The sequence below is a fragment of the Schistocerca nitens genome, chromosome 8 (assembly GCF_023898315.1).
Source record: "Schistocerca nitens isolate TAMUIC-IGC-003100 chromosome 8, iqSchNite1.1, whole genome shotgun sequence".
Taxonomy (NCBI): domain Eukaryota; kingdom Metazoa; phylum Arthropoda; class Insecta; order Orthoptera; family Acrididae; genus Schistocerca; species Schistocerca nitens.
The window spans coordinates 595,460,392-595,477,045 of NC_064621.1; the positions used below are offsets into that span (position 1 = coordinate 595,460,392).

The 16,654-nt window shown below is 41.1% G+C and overlaps 1 protein-coding gene across 2 annotated transcripts in view; it reads right to left on the bottom strand.

Annotated features, from left to right (window-relative positions):
* The window catches only part of LOC126198521 (FGFR1 oncogene partner 2 homolog), a 74,988-nt gene that overhangs the window by 28,579 nt on the left and 29,755 nt on the right, over positions 1 to 16,654 (bottom strand). Inside the window, exons 3-4 of one of the 2 annotated variants that reach the window (XM_049934907.1) lie at positions 10,476 to 10,727; positions 8,968 to 9,012 (exon numbers count right to left, since the gene is read on the bottom strand). In XM_049934907.1, the coding sequence (XP_049790864.1) occupies positions 8,968 to 9,012; positions 10,476 to 10,727 (297 nt within the window). The remainder of the gene's footprint in view (positions 1 to 8,967; positions 9,013 to 10,475; positions 10,728 to 16,654) is intronic. The other variant, XM_049934908.1, reaches the window with a different exon arrangement.

Sequence of the window (16,654 nt, forward strand, 5' to 3'; positions counted from 1 at the left end):
AAGTGAGAGAGTTGTTTGCTTCAGTCACATTCAGATTCACAATGTGGCATTTGACAAAAACATTCTGTATGTAGGACTGTGCTCGATTTCCCATGACATTGGGCCCTGTTTGTCAATAATTTTTAGTGGAATTGCTGCCAGTTGTTTCCACAAGTTTTCTTTAGTTCAGCTTGGACTTTGTCTTAGCTACCAAGCTTCTCTTCAAAGTTCTTGAAGCACCATTGGGCTTTGCCACCAAAGTAAGAGTACACATTTGTCATGCACATAAAGTCATGCCACCTACAGTATTTGGTGATTTGGTCGAACCCTTTCAGCCACTTCATCTAATCCTGGTCAGTATCCCCAGAAAACCCTGATGGATGCCTAATGTGAAGCTGACTTTTTTGTTAGCTTGGAATCCATTGATACTTTGAATATATGGACCTCGGGAATGATTTACTGCATTTATTCTGGTTCCTATACACGAAGGTGATGGCTTTTACATTGTCTAAGTGGGGCCATGGTGACGTAGATGTTCTGAATTACCTGGCTTCTCTACCAAATAATATCACACCTTAATCACACTCTACTCTAAATTCCAAAGCAAGGTCACAAAAGAAATACAACACTTAACACTGAAAGCACATTTGTTACAAACACCAACATAAAGTTGAAACATAACTGAACTGCTGGATGAAGAGTGCTGCTATTTATACGACATCAAATATTCCAGAATACACTAAAACTAAAAACATAAGAAATTTTGAGAACCTTCCAGGAATGATAAATACTAAAGAAAAAAATTGCTAGTCCTCATGTTTGAACTGGCAACCTACAGCACGCCAGCCAGTGATGATAAGAGCTATGCCACACTGCATGTACCACAGCTTATGATGTCATGCAGCGTTTTGTAATACCTATCTTGATCTCGTCCCACTGCAGAGACTTGAGAACTCTTTACATATTTTATTCATTGTTGTGGTCAGAAGCATATTCATCAACAGTGCTACTCAACCACACTAGAAACGGCCAACACAAAATTTACAGAGCCCACAACTAGTGTACAACACATTTTCTTTACGGTATCAAGTTTCTAGAAATTTAACTACAGTATGAGGCATTTTCTTTTGCCTAACAGTTTCACCTCCTACTGTGATAGACATTGTTTGAGGCTGTTAAGAAACTTGGTTAGATTTTCCAACATGTAATGGATCAAAAGATAAGAACTTTGCACACTTTTGGTAGAGAATGCAAAAATGGATCTGAAAGGGTCTTGCACAGCAAGAAACAAAACACTGGGTAGCAGAACATGTTTCAGACTATGTATAAACATACAAATACCAGGGGTCACACAGGAAATAAGACTAGTTATGAAATACAGCATTGTCATGTTGCTTCGGTTGTGAACGCAAAGGATCATCTGATGCAGTTCCTCATTCCTGTCAATTGCCATCCTTCTCAAATGGTTCAAATGGCTCTGAGCACTATGGGACTTAACTTCTGAGGTAATCAGTCCCCTAGAACTTAGAACTACTTAAACCTAACGAACCTAAGAACATCACACACATCCATGCCCGAGGCAGGATTCTAACATGCGACCGTAGTGATCACGCGGTTCCAGACTGTAGCGCCTAGAACCGCTCGGCCATCCCGGCCGGACATCCTTCTCATTTCAGCATAGCTGTTGCATCACACATCAAACATCTGCCTTATAAGGAGCGAACCTGAACTTTTCCTGAGTTTCAGATATTGTTCAGGGATATTTTCTAAGTATTTTGGTGAAGGGATATGTTCTCCAGTTACTTGCATTATGCCTGATTTCTTACTCTAATTTATCTTTGCACCTGTATGGTATATGTGATCAGTATGCGACATGTCTTGTTTGGAAATAAAACTTCTTCCATTCCCTCATGGTATTTTCTGTTGTTGACAGTAATGCCTACTTTACCCCTTTCAGCTTGTATTCAGCACCGATTAGTTGTGTTATTGAGTTTGCTTTTTTGGCAGTGTTGTACATTAAAAGTGATATGCAGCAGTATAGATAGCTTTACTGATGAAGAGTTGGTCACTATGCACTTCGTGGATAAGTTAACTAAATGCTACGGCACACTGTGGCACAATGAGGCTCTAATAAATGTGCTTGTACAACAGTTGTTGATTACTCACACTATGTGTTTTGTGTTGAACATTCTGATGTTTGACTTATACATGTTTTCACTGTTTTGAAGGTCCTTTTCCTGGAGAGAATACAACATTCTTTTCATGAGGTGCTATTGAAGAGATTTTGAGAACCGCAATTTGAAGTTCACTGCACAATGATTCTACTGCCATCAACATAAACTGTACATGTATATCAAAAAATAAGATAAGAGAAATCAAGGCTCTTGCGGAGGCTTATAGACAGTCACTTTTCCTCACTTTATTTGTGAGTGATACAGAAAAGGAAATAACTAGTACGAGGTGCATTCAAGTTCTAAGACCTTAGATTTTTTTTCTAATTAACTACTCACCTGAAATCGATGAAACTGGCATTACTTCTCGACGTAATCGCCCTGCAGACGTACACATTTTTCACAATGCTGATGCCATGATTCCATGGCAGCTGCGAAGGCTTCTTTAGGAGTTTGTTTTGACCACTGGAAAATCGCTCAGGCAATAGCAGCACGGCTGGTGAATGTGCGGCCACGGAGAGTGTCTTTCATTGTTGGAAAACGTCAAAAGTCACTAGGAGCCTGGTCAGGTGAGTAGGGAGCATGAGGAATCACTTCAAAGTTGTTATCACGAAGAAACTGTTGCGTAACGTTAGCTCGATGTGTGTGTGCGTTGTCTTGGTGAAACAGCACACGCGCAGCCCTTCCCGGACGTTCTTGTTGCAGTGCAGGAAGGAATTTGTTCTTCAAAACATTTTCGTAGGATGCACCTGTTACCGTAGTGCCCTTTGGAACGCAATGGGTAATGATTACGCCCTCGCTGTCCCAGAACATGGACACCATCATTTTTTCCAGCACTGGCGGTTACCCGAAATTTTTTTGGTGGCGGTGAATCTGTGTGCTTCCACTGAGCCGACTGGCACTTTGTTTCTGGATTGAAAAATGGCATCCACGTCTCATCCATTGTCACAATCGACAAAAAGAAAGTCCCATTCATGCTGTCGTTGCGCATCAACATTGCTTGGCAATGTGCCACACGGGCAGCCATGTGGTCGTCCGTCAGCATTCGTGGCACCCACCTGGATGACACTTTTCGCATTTTCAGGTCATCATGCAGGATTGTGTGCACAGAACCCACAGAAATGCCAACTCTGGAGGCGATCTGTTCAACAGTCATTCGGCGATCCCCCAAAACAATTCTCTCCACTTTCTCGATCATGTCGTCAGACCGGCTTGTGCGAGCCCAAGGTTGTTCTGGTTTGTTGTCACACGATGTTCTGCCTTCATTAAACTGTCGCACCCACGAACGCACTTTCGACACATCCACAACTCCATCACCACATGTCTCCTTCAACTGTCGATGAATTTCAATTGGTTTCACACCACGCAAATTCAGAAAACGAATGATTGCATGCTGTTCAAGTAAGGAAAACGTCGCCATTTTAAGTATTTAAAACAGTTCTCATTCTTGCCGCTGGAGGTAACATTCCATCTGCCGTACGGTGCTGCCATCTCTGGGACGTATTGACAATGAATGTGGCCTCATTTTAAAACAATGCACATGTTTCTATCTCTTTCCAGTACAGAGAAAAAAAAATTGGAGGCCTTAGAACTTGAATGCACCTCGTAATTGTACATGGTACCCTTCCCCTTGCAGAGTAAGTATGTAGAATTGGGATAATGAGAGAAATAAATCATGATTACATTACTATTTTGTGCCACCAGGGACCACGGATGCCTCACAACAAAATACTTCCCTGAACAAAAAAAAAGTGGTGTTTGGTGTTGTAACGGCGACCGGAACAGTCGCGGGGCTGTAATGACAAGAACGCGGCGGGACCCGTGGAGTGGCCCGCGAATGAAAACACAACAGGAGAGGACGGACACGACCAAGGAAGGACCTTACGACACAACAAGAACGGACAACAGAGTTACGAAAACCAAACAAGACAACCATGCCCAATCGTAAAGAAAACACAAAAGTCAATATGCTGTCTAATGCGAGGTGAAATGTCCTGAGACGTACGCACGGTTAGGCTGGCAGGCTGAGCGACAGGCAGGCACTTAAGTACTTGATCGGGGACGCCGCTATTGGCCGCTGCAACCATGTGTTTCACTGTGGTGCCCTGACTCTAAATGCAGGCCAGACGGCGTGATGGTACAGAGATCTCTACGGGTCTTCAATGTCCATGACATCTGGCGAGGATTCAAATTCCGCGGCGCGTGGTACCAGATTTGGGGTACACAGCAAACTCATATCTAGGCCTACCACGTGTGATTCACCTTTACCACTCCCTGAACTACAGTTTTCAGCACTATTTACATTGTAAAATGTGCCAAACCTTTCTCTCTGTTTCGCTCATTATATTCTTTACCAGGCGTTGTTTCTTGCTGATCTGTTGCAAGATGTCATCATTTCTTACTTGATTAATCCCCCTCCTCTTATCAGTCCTCTGTAACATTATGGTTTGTAATCATTCAAGTGCCATTTATCTGTTCCATGTCTATGCTATTGCCATCAGCTAACATACATTCTATCATCTTAAGTACCTGTCTCAACTTCTCTTCACTTTCGGCGATCACTGCATGTCATCATACTGGTTTTCTATCTCACACATAGTGCTTTACTTCTCATATTGTTTCTTCAATACAATGTTGACGGTGACAAGGAGCAACTCTGCCTTACATCTTTGAGCTCCTGTAGCATTTTGCTCTTGCAGTCTGCTTTGCATACAGAGAATGAATAACTCTTTAGCCCTACAGTTGATACCAAATTAAGACTGAAAAATATTTTATTAAATTCTAAATTATAAAAATTTTTCTTCAAACCTACAAATGCCCTCTGTTATTTGCTGAAACTACTACCCTAGTGCCCCTATTTTCCCTAATTTCCCCCCAAGTCCACTCCTAATCTATTATCAATTCTCTTTTCCATTCATCAATGAAGTATTGTTTTGTTATTTTTGGCACAGGTACACATTCTATGATCACAAAAAAGAAAACAATTCATGTCATTATCACAAGAAACTATCATTATTCAAATTCAAACAAATAAAAATAGTGATAACTAAAAGGTACCATCTTGTACACAAAACCAGAAAGTTTAAGTGAAATTTCTGCGTGTTCATAATTTAAAAATGGCAAGGCAAGGCACGGCACATCAATATGTAGTACACCCAATATCATTTAATAAGCTGACCCTTAAAGAAATGTGATATCTTAGTTTGTATATTTGAACTTACAAATATTTGCGAACTTGTCTTCTGCGTCATTTATGTACTCACTTCCTGCTTATTTTACACTTTAGTGATACCTGTAGTTTATAATAGAAGTCATTTCAGTAAACTGATTTATACTACCACAAAGCAATAGACAACAGCTCCAAATTTTATTTAAAAAATGTGTGTGAATTCCTAAGGGACCACACTTCTGAGGTCATCGGTCCCTAGACTTACACATTACTTAAAGTAACGTATGCTAAGAACAACACACACACCCATGCCCGAGAGAGGACTCTAATCTCTGGCGAGAGGGGCCGTGCAATCTGAGTTAATCTCTATGTCTACAGTTTAGAGTTTTTCAGTACTCCAGAAAAGTCAAACAAAAATTAGAAACACACAACTTTGGCCACTTCTCTCATAAACTGACTGTCTCCACCAACCCACTTAAAAACCTTTCTTATGACAAGTAACAATTACCACTGTAAATAGATACCCAGTCTCACTGTACATACAAATGTGTTAGTCTATAACTGTATTGGTTAATATTTATATGAGCACATTGGTCATTGAGAAAGCAACAGCTTTCTTAAAGCATAACTTTCCTGTTAATTGTGTTAGATTTACTCCTAATTTCTTTGATGGATGAACACACTCTGTACTTTTACTCTTTTAAACATTCAAGCTACTTCCGACATTTACTAACAGCCTCAAATACAGAAGGTGGACAAAAGTATGGAAACACTAAAAAACACAACACATTACTATTCCTAATATAGTGTAGAAAACCATTGGCATTCAAAACAGCTTACAGTCATCTCAGAATATCTAAGACAGGTCCTGTATGGTTTCAGGGGAACCTTATACCATTCTTCCTGCGAAACAGTGGCAAGGGCAGGTAACGATGATGGAGGTGGATAGTGATCACGCACCATTCTCTCAAAGTAGACCACAATGACTGAATAATATTGAGATATGGTGATTACGACAGCCAGGGGAGATGCGACAATACAGCCTCATATTCAGAAAAAGTTGTCCTGAACAATGCAAACAGTGTGAACAGGGGGCCTGTCATGTTGGACCACATGATCACCTTTTGGGAAGAAACAGTGCAACATGGGACGGCCCTGATATACCAAAATGGTCACACAAGCCTCGGCAGTAAAGCGATCTCGCAGATTAACTGTAGAGCCCAAGGAATACCACAATATGGCTCCCCACCTTGTTTCATTCTTGGGATGCAGACTTGGCTAGAAGTTGGAAACAATGTAAAACAAGACCACCCCACCATATGAAATTCTTCCATAGCTACACAGCCCAGGTTTTATGGCTTGAGCACCATGTTTTCCGGATAATGGCATCTGCATCACTGATGAATGGTTTTGGAATTCCACCTCACCCTGCAATTTCCTGCTCACAGAGCCCTCTTTGTTTTGTTTTGTTGCTGACGAACTCACAGGAGTGACATTCCATTCATCATCAACTTTTGGGGAACAGTCATCTTATTTTTCATCACAAACTTCTTCAACAACCATCTATCACTATCACTCAATACACACGTTTGTCTGAACTGTGACTTTTTGGATGATTGTTTTCCACTTTCCCTCTAAGCGGCATTAATTTTAGGTATGGTGCCTCCTGAAAGACCGAACACTTCAAACACGGAAGTATCTACCATTTGAGCACAAACCATTTGCCCACGTTAAAATGCATTGAGCTCTGACATAATGTCACTACTTCACAGAAAACTGTTATAACCACAACTGACATTTGAAATGTATTGGGAACACTGCACAGGTGCCATTCGTGGTACGTGCACAGTGCAACCTACAGGTTTGGCAAGCAACTGCATATTTTATGTTCAAGTATGCATTTCTCTTAGTGTTTCCATAGTTTTTTCCAACTCCTGTATCTTTCTGTTTCTATCTCTATGTTTGCCTCATTTATTTATTTATTCACACATTTCTCTTTTCTTCTCATTACAATACTACTCCTCGATTTATTCATTTTTATTCTTAATTTTATATATTTTCTTTACTTTGGACTTGATAGCCACCTACACCACAGTACAGTCTGTAAATTTTTCTTGTTTGTTAGTGGGGGGGGGGGGGGGAGGGGAGAAAGAGGCAGCAGCAAAGAAAAGAATAAGTTATCTCTGCACACCACACAGATTTTCACAAAGGGAGAGCACTGCAGCACAAACCCACACCTTCCTTATGTGATGCAGCCACTTGACCTGTACTTAGCACTTCATACTAAGCATCTACCCTCAATAGTTCACTTGTATGTGCAAAACTTAGAAGGTGGAAGTAACTTTCACATTATGTATACAAAAGCAGTTTTTGCATGATGTCTCAGTGCTAAGAAACATAGCTCTATGAAACTTGGACCATGCGTACAAAGAACTGCTACGGTGCAGTACAAAAGGTAACTGAAAGAAATATGCAACATAATGAACAAAAATGACACTATTACTCAAAGACAATAACTACACTGATGTTACTGTGATTTATGTTGGTCCCTGGGCATTACAAAAGGTGGGACATAGCTCTTATAGGGTGTGTAATCACCACGGATAGTGATGCATACTCTGCATCTTGCGTCAATTCCCATCAAATATGAGTGGGATGTATTTCAGCATGTCCACATGCCACGAAGACCATCCAATAGTTGTCAACTGCGTTGGAGGATGAATGGAACATCCTGCCACAAGAACTCCTTACCAATCTTGTGACTTGCAAGTGAGCACACTGCAGCACAGGCGTTGCCATCCGTGATAATTATGTATCCTATTAGAATCCATGTTTTGCCTTTTCTAATGCCCATGAGACCACCATGAATTGTACCTACTTCATTGTAATTATTGCACTTGCATAAAAATGTCACTTCCGTTCATCTCACTTTATATTTCTTCCAGTTAACTTCTGCACTATACTGTAGCAAGTCTTTACGTATGGTCCGAGTTTCAACAAGACATGTCACTCAACAGCGAAATCATACAAAAATTACTCACAACATTAAATTTTGCACACCAGTGTTGATAGTATGGAGGAGAAGTTTTAGGCAATGCTCACAATGAACCAGGAACTGATTCAACTTTCTAGCACAAAAGGCTCCAACACAGTATAGGAAAATGAAAAGTGACACTAAACAATAGATACTACAGTGGTACTGGATTCCATATTGCTACGTTTGTTAGTGGGTGTCGACAAAACGTTTGTGACAAAGTCTTTTGACTTTCACTGATTCTGAACTAGGGAGTCAACAATACAAGAAGCAATTTACAAACTAAATTAGTGGTACTATAGAATTTGAACACGTGTTCATACACTGTAACTCCCTATTCATTATACACTGTAACTCCCTATTCATAACCTATTCTGAATGTTTCTCCCAATTTAGGGTTGAGAGCAGTTACTCATTTCCATTAGCATATACGCATATACATTTTTCTTTCTTCTGATTAATGAAAGTTATAAAATTCTTAGAGCTTGATAATGAACTGAATGCTTAAATTGTTGAGTGTGTCAGCCTTGTTACAAATGTTTCTGTACTGGCAACTAAAAAGTAAATATTCTTTTGCCATAAATATTGTTAGTAAATATTGAATAAATTTATACCTTTTCTTGTTCTGCATCTTGCAAGGTTTCCGTTTGTGATGGGATCTATGGAACATGATGTAAGTATCAATGCATGGGATCTGATACAAACAAATTAATAACTTGAAATATTCTGCCCATTTTCATTCACTAATGCCTTATGGAATAATCTGGGCTACTGTATCATTCATAAACAAAGTTAACTGTACACAAAAGCATGTACAAAGAACAAAACACAGTGTGCACAGGCAATGATAGTAGTCAAGTAATTACGCACTTTAACACTATACATATTGTATGAAACTTATTTTTTTATAATTCCATACCAAAAGCACAAATGAGGCACATAATTAAAATACCAGAAGAAAGATGCTGATTGGTCCAAAATGTGGTGAATTATGTCTCCCCCAATCCTAATGATGTTATATGCCCAGGAGATAGTGAAGGTATCCACAGTTGTTTTTGATGGTTTCTCCCTTGGTGCTGTTATGTCCCGACTTGTTAATGCAGAGTATATGTCCACATACGGAAAGAAAGTATTAAAAGTCTATAAGCTTTCTCAATGCCATTAGACTGCATCATATAACTCTGTTGGAAAATATGTAACTAGCAATCAAACAAACTGCTCGAAATATATATGCCAGACTTAATTCTGTCGTGAATTAATAAGAGACCTTTGGAGCAACTAAAACGTACTGAAATGTAATAGCCACAACCAACAGCACCTTGCTCATATACAAAAGTTTGACTGTATGCACAAGTCTATGTAATGCCTTCTATACTTTGGTCAACGTCAAAAATACTGATTTTTATGAATTTTTATGCTGTTGTCTTCATAATCAAGGCAATGTCTGATGTATTTCATCAGGGTGGACACTGATTGAAACAAGCATTGCACATATATGTAGGGAAAAAAAAAATTATTCACATTGCCATACTTTATGATTTCAGACAAAGCATACACATAGATGAAGAACATGTTTAGAAAGCTGGTATGGATCCTACACATTATGAAACATTTTGTTCCACATGACCCTCCCACATTTCCATCTCTTCATTTCTGTCTTCAGTGGTCACATATTTCCTGCCTTACATAAAAATTGATATTGTCCTTTATCAACAACTCATCATGCATTTTAATCTTTCTACTTGTCCATACCGGCTATTGGAGTATACACACAAAACTGGCAGTTCTGACTGTTACATAGGCTTAATATTGTTCCTTCACACTTCTCTGCATGTTGTTTAAAATTATTACATTGGGTTTATGTGCTCCTGCGTGACAACTAACAAAAAGTAGTAAATTTTCCCTCTCCTCTACTTATAGTATTAAAATCAAGTATACAGGTAACTAACTTTACTTGCAATTCTGAAGATAAAACAGCTCAAAAATCAATTTCACATACATCTAGAACTGGCTTTGACCTTTTAGTACAGTTCAATGCATAGAATCCTTTGAGAATGTCACTACTTAATATTAAAATTTAAATAAATGCATATTAACAAAGATGACAAAACTTATGATTTACCTTAGAATATTTCTGTGTGCCCAATGCAGCAAGATCAATTTTAGATGACGCTACCAGCCGTGTAACATGTTGACGGTATTTTGACATAATAAGCTCCAGTGCCTTTTGGTGTTCATCCAGAGCAGCTCTTAGTTCCCGGTTTTCTTGCTGTAATTCACGTAAATGCCTGTTCTCCTGCTGGATGCCTGCCACAAGCACAGCATGTGGCCGCTGACGTGCCGATTCATTCAGCTCATTCGCTTTCTCTTGGTACTAAGGAGTACAAAGAAGTACCTTCTGGGTGACATCATAACATAAATGTCTTTTCAAAGATAAACTACATTTTGCAAAGACTTAATGAAAAACGTTTGTTATTTTTTGTGTGTGTATGTATCACTGCGGACTAATTTAAAAGGCTTTTATCCTGTTATTAACAAAAGAAATATTCAAATTTGACAAACTGTAAAAATAAAATTTCAAAGTTACTTACTACAGGTTGATCAATATTACACAGAGGAAAAAAAAAAAATTATCTATGAAAGCACCAGTTAGTGACACGTCATGGATTTTATTCACACGTAATGGAGTGACCACATCACTGAACATGAAAAATTATTTTCTGTACCACAGTAAATGAAAAACGTGAAGAGATTAAAAAGTTAACAATGTCTGGTTTTAATAACCACTATCAAGAAGTAGCAGTAAGGGATAACTGTATTTATCAATTATCAGCTGAACTCTTATCACCACTGCAGATGCCCCATGCCTACCGGTAGTAACAGTGATTATCATATCACAGCCCGAAGAATAATTCACAAGACACAGGGAAGGAAGATTAGGACTTAGCATCCCATCAACAATAGGGTCATTAGCAATAGAGTTCAATTTCAAACAGACAGTAAATTAGGAAGGTGTCTTTTCAAAGGAATCACCCTGTCGTTTGCTTTAAGTTATTTTTCTAATCATGGAAAATTTAAATCTGACTGGCCAGAAGGAGTTTCTTCATCCTGTTCGGACATTAACTGTCATACTTCTGCACCACAAGATACAGTGCTCAAGGATTTATGATACGCTGCCTTAACACAAGGTGCGTACTTTGATATAAAGCTTATGAATCAAGTTCCATCAAACAAGAAATTGCTGGATGTGTTACACAGAGGAAAATAATTACCTAATAGGTCTAACACACAACACCATTATAAATGTAGAAATCACAGAAATAGAAATAACTAAAGCAGTTTTAGGGCATATTACAAGAAAATAACACTTTATTTCATTGCCATGATTGGTTTTCAGCAATCGCACCTATTGTGGTGAAACCTATAACTCGGGTAGAGTGATGTGCTACCTGCCGTGGCGCGCACAGCCACGCAGATACAACGGGCGGCTACCACTGCAGAATGAACCGCACCTGCAACGTAGTTGCGGCGCGTTCCGCCAGCCGGCACTAGAGGCGTTTCCCGCCAAATTTAAAGCAGCCGCAGAATACGCACGCGTGCGACCCCTTTTTCAGACGCGGATGGTAATACGATAACATCACCATCCGCCAATCGGGTATTGCCAATGGCTGCCAATCCTCCAGACAGAATCCGCGGAGAAAGACTAGAGCCGCCGGGTTAAATAGCCGGCAGGAAAAGAAACGGGCGTCTTTCGACCTGCCGTCAGGAGGAAACATCGTTGCAGCTGGATCTACTAGGTGCCTGTCTTCAATACGCCAGTCTTTGACCCGGAAGCAGCGCCCGTCTTAACTCCTCGGCACCCATTGGAGAGCATCGAGAGAGGAACGTAAAATAAATTCAGTTATAAAAGTCAATTTTATTAAGGTTGTATATTCGTGTTTTGATACTAAATTTTTGGGCAGGGGAAAAGCCTTTTTATTTTCTAAAAAAGGTTATCTGTTGTAAAATTAAGTGGTATCCTGCCTACACCTAATAAAGCAAATTTTATTATCACGTGGGTGTTGAACAGTATATATAACACTACACTACCCATTCACCTATGCCACAAAAGAGGATCACGGTAGTTGGAACGACATATTAGTTAAATAGTTTGGACTCAAAAACTGTTTGGAGGTTTTTGTCGTTTTTGTTTGCAAATGGATACGAGATGCAGTGAATGCTGGGCATTGGGTTTGTCCCACGCTTTGACACCCTGGCTTGGAGGAGCAGAGTGCGCTGCCAAGTACAGAGTGTGCTGTGACAATGGTGATGACATCACAGTGAACAGGAGATGTACAGACAGATCTATCAAAAACTGATTATTCTGTTGTATTATAATTTGTCAGGCTGACATTTAAACTGAAACTGACAGTCAAGCAATCACTGCAATGTTCCTGGAGAAAGTACTCTTCAGCATGAAGGAATTGTAAAACATTTCCAGAATACATATTATACTGAATGAAACAGTATCATATTCATTTATGTAATTGCATGTTATGCTAAGTTCTATTCTTTCAGCGTCTGCTGCACAATCTGAAGAAAATGTCTGAGCTTTTTAGTTTCCACGGTCACCGAGAAGTACAAATGTGAGCTGAATAATATCAAGTAATTACAGCTCACGGACAAATTAGTTATGAACACTGGAGATCACTATACTATATTCAGACAGCTAAAACAGTTTTACTACATTGCCAACAATGACAGAAAAGATGGATTGCTGCTTATCATAAAGAAGACACGTTAAGTTGCAGAGAGGCACAATTCAAAGACACACACAAAGCTTTTGGCCACAGCCTTCATCAGCAAAAGAGAATCACACACTGTTCATACACACAAGCAAACAAGCACACTTCACGTATTCGTGACTGCCAACTTTGGCAACTCAGGCCAGAATGCAGCTATCACATCGGATGGCAGCAGCAATGGGAAAGGGAAGGGATAGTAGTGTATGGATGGAGAGACAGACGAATGCTGTCTGGCAGAGTGCTGCAACTAGAATACCAAAAGACAGAGTCAGAAGGTTTTGGGACAAGGAGGTGGGGAAGAAAAGAAGTGAAAAAGAGAAAAGCAGAGAAAGATGGGTGGGTGCATTGGCAAAGGGCGGCAAACAAAGAGGTTGAGAGAAGAGAATGGGGATGCGATGATAGGACGCAGGAGGTGGAAGCCTTTGGTGGAGGATGTGGGGACAGTATGTTACTGTAGCTGGAGGCCAGGATAATTACAGGAGTGGGGAACGTGTTGTTATGATAACTCCCATCAGCACAGTTCAGGAAAGCTGGTTGTGAAGGGGGACCCAGATGGCTCAGGTAATGAAGCAGCCATTTAAATCAAGCATGTTATGCTCAACTGCATGTAGAGCCACATGGTGGTCTAATTTGCTCTTGGCCACAGTTTGGCATTGGACGTTCATCCTGGTGAACAGATGATTGTTAGTCACACCAATGAAAAAGCTGTGTAATGGCTGCAGCAGAACTGGTAAGTGATATGGCTGTTTTCACAGGTGGCCCAGCCGATAATGGGGTAGGACTAACCAGTGACACGACTGAATATTAAGTGGTGGGTGGGTAGGTGGACTGGGTACGTCTTGGTTGGTTGGTTAATTCGAGGGAGGGGACCAAACAGCAAGGTCATCGGTCCCATCGAATTAGGAAAGGATGGTGAAGGAAGACAGCTGGACTTTTTTAAAGGAACTATCCTGACATTTGCTCGAAGCAATTTTGGGACATCACGGAAAACCTAAATCAGGATGGCCAGGTGTGGGTTTGAACCGTTGTCATCCCAAATGCGAGTCCAGTGTGCTAAGGGCAGGTCTTGCATCTGGATCTTCTAGCTGGGTCTTCCACAGGGATATGATGCTTGTAAGGGGTTGGGATTGGGATTTGCACAGGGATGGACTAGGATGTTGTGGAGGTTGTATGGGTGACGGAATACCACTTTAGAAGAGGTGGGAAAGATCTAGAGTAGGATGTCTCATTTAAGACCATGATTATAGGTAATCAAATCCCTAGCAAAGGATGTGGTTCAGCCATTTCAGTCTGGTGTGGTTTTGCGTGACAAAAAGGGTGCTCCCTTTGTGACCAGTTTTTGGGGATGGTGGGAGGATTGGGGGTGTTATGGGAAATTGGATGGGAGATCTGTTTGCAGACTACATATGGGCAATACTGCCTGTCTGTGAAGGCCTCTGTGAGATCCTCAGCATACCGATCGATTGGCTGGTTTAGAGGTAAAGGGACTAAACTGCAAGGTCATCAGTCTCTTCATCCATTCATTGGTAAATCTAGAGTAGTCAACAAAGGAAGGAGGCAAGAAAGCCTGAATGTAACTAACACAAGAACAAAGAGAGATCAAACCCAGAAAAAAAGACAGCACAGGCAAGTCATTAAAAGATCAGTCACGACAAGGTATTAAAATCGAGAAATGAAAAAGAATAAAAAGGTGGAAAGGGTAGAGGCCCATCTGGGCCACCCAGCAAGGGCAAGGGCCGCCAAAGGACCCCGGGGGGGGGGGGGGGGGGCGGGGGGGGGGGGACTGGAGATTGGTGCCCTTCCAATCCCATGGGCAGTCAACGACACCAAGCAGCCCTACCTTGCAAGGGTGAATAGAACCCACCTTTGTAACTAAAACATACCACCAGGTCAGCCGATTTGGTGTCATCTGCAAACACTAGAGGGAGCGTGTCAGGAAGATTTAGATGCCGCCTCAAAGCAGCCAAATTCGGGCAGTCTATGAGTAAGTGGACCACCGTCAGGCGGACTCCGCATCGGCAGTGAGGGTGATCCTCAAGTCAAAGAATGGGTCAGCCAAGTGTAGCCAACGCAGGCAGTGGATTTTCTGCGAGAAGCAAGCTGAGAAGACTGACACTTGGGCATTGTCTCCTTAATTGTCCTCGGTTTGTTTTGGGAGATCAGGGCAGACCATTTTGAGTGCCATCGATTGCTAAGAGTCAAACTCCCTGCAACAAATGACCGAAGGTCTGATTCTGGGAACCCAATTTCCAGAATCGTCATCCTGGTGGCTGGCTTGGCCAACCCGTCAGCTCATTCATTTCCCGAAATCTCGACATGACCGGGCATCCAAACAAAAATGACTGGTCCCTAGCTCTATGGAGGTCAGCAACAAGATCCTGGATGCCTTAACCACTGGGTGGGGAGAGTAGCTCTTGTCTATAGCCTGACAGCTGCTAAGGGAGTCACTACAGATTAGGATACTCTTGCCAGTGCAAGAACAATCATGGCTAAGGGCTAATTTAATGGCCATCAATTCAGCAATGAAAACACTGAAGCTGTTTGGCAGAAGGTGGAGTTCACTGTACTGTGCATGTGTGCATGCAAAGTCTGTTCATCCAGTGACTGTTGAGCCATCTGTGAATGCCACCTGCGAACCTGGATATTTCTCAAGGACAGCCAAGAACAGTAAACAAAAAATCATGGGGTCAACATAATCTTTTGGATCAAAGGAAACTTCGAGACAATCCTAGATTGGGGCACAAGCCACGGGAGCAGATGCGATGTCTCGCTGACCAGAGGCAACAGTAGAAGAAGTTGCAGTTCTGAACAGACAGTGGAGGGGTGCAGCAATTGTAAACCCAGTTCTGGATTGCTGCTTTGGGAAGTGGAGCTCCCTTCCATGGAGAAGGACACAGTAGTCGGGATGTTCAGGGAAGCTATGAGTGCGTACATTGAAATTCATCAGCTGTTGTTGATAATGAAGGAACTCCAGCCTCAACTAGCAGAGTGTTCACAGAGCTAGTTCAGAAGGTTCCTGTCGCAAGTCGGACCACAAAATGATGACTGATTCAGGGAGATTATGGGACCAAACGATGAGGTCATCAGTCCCACGATTCCAAAGTCACAAACAGAAAAGAGAGTGTCTGCTAAAAGTGGACGGAACCAGAGGAGTCAAACTATAAAAGGAGGAAGTTAAAAGACACACAGTGGAGGGTATAAAAGAGTAGCCCAAATCTAAAAACTGGGAAAACAGTGGGATAAAAGAGCAGTCTTTGCAAGAAAGGGTGGTCACATGTCCCAGACCGAGAAAACATGAAGAGAGGTCCCAACTGCAACCACCCTGCTCCTGTTCCGGGAGTAAAGCAAAACCTTGTATCTGAAAATAAAAACCACTTTCATGGGGGAAACTGAAGACCAGTTCAACCATCCATGAACTGTCTGCCAATATTAAAATTAAGGAATCTGGAAGATGATGCCAATATTAAAATTAAGGAATCTGGAAGATGATGCCAATATTAAAATTAAGGAATCTGGA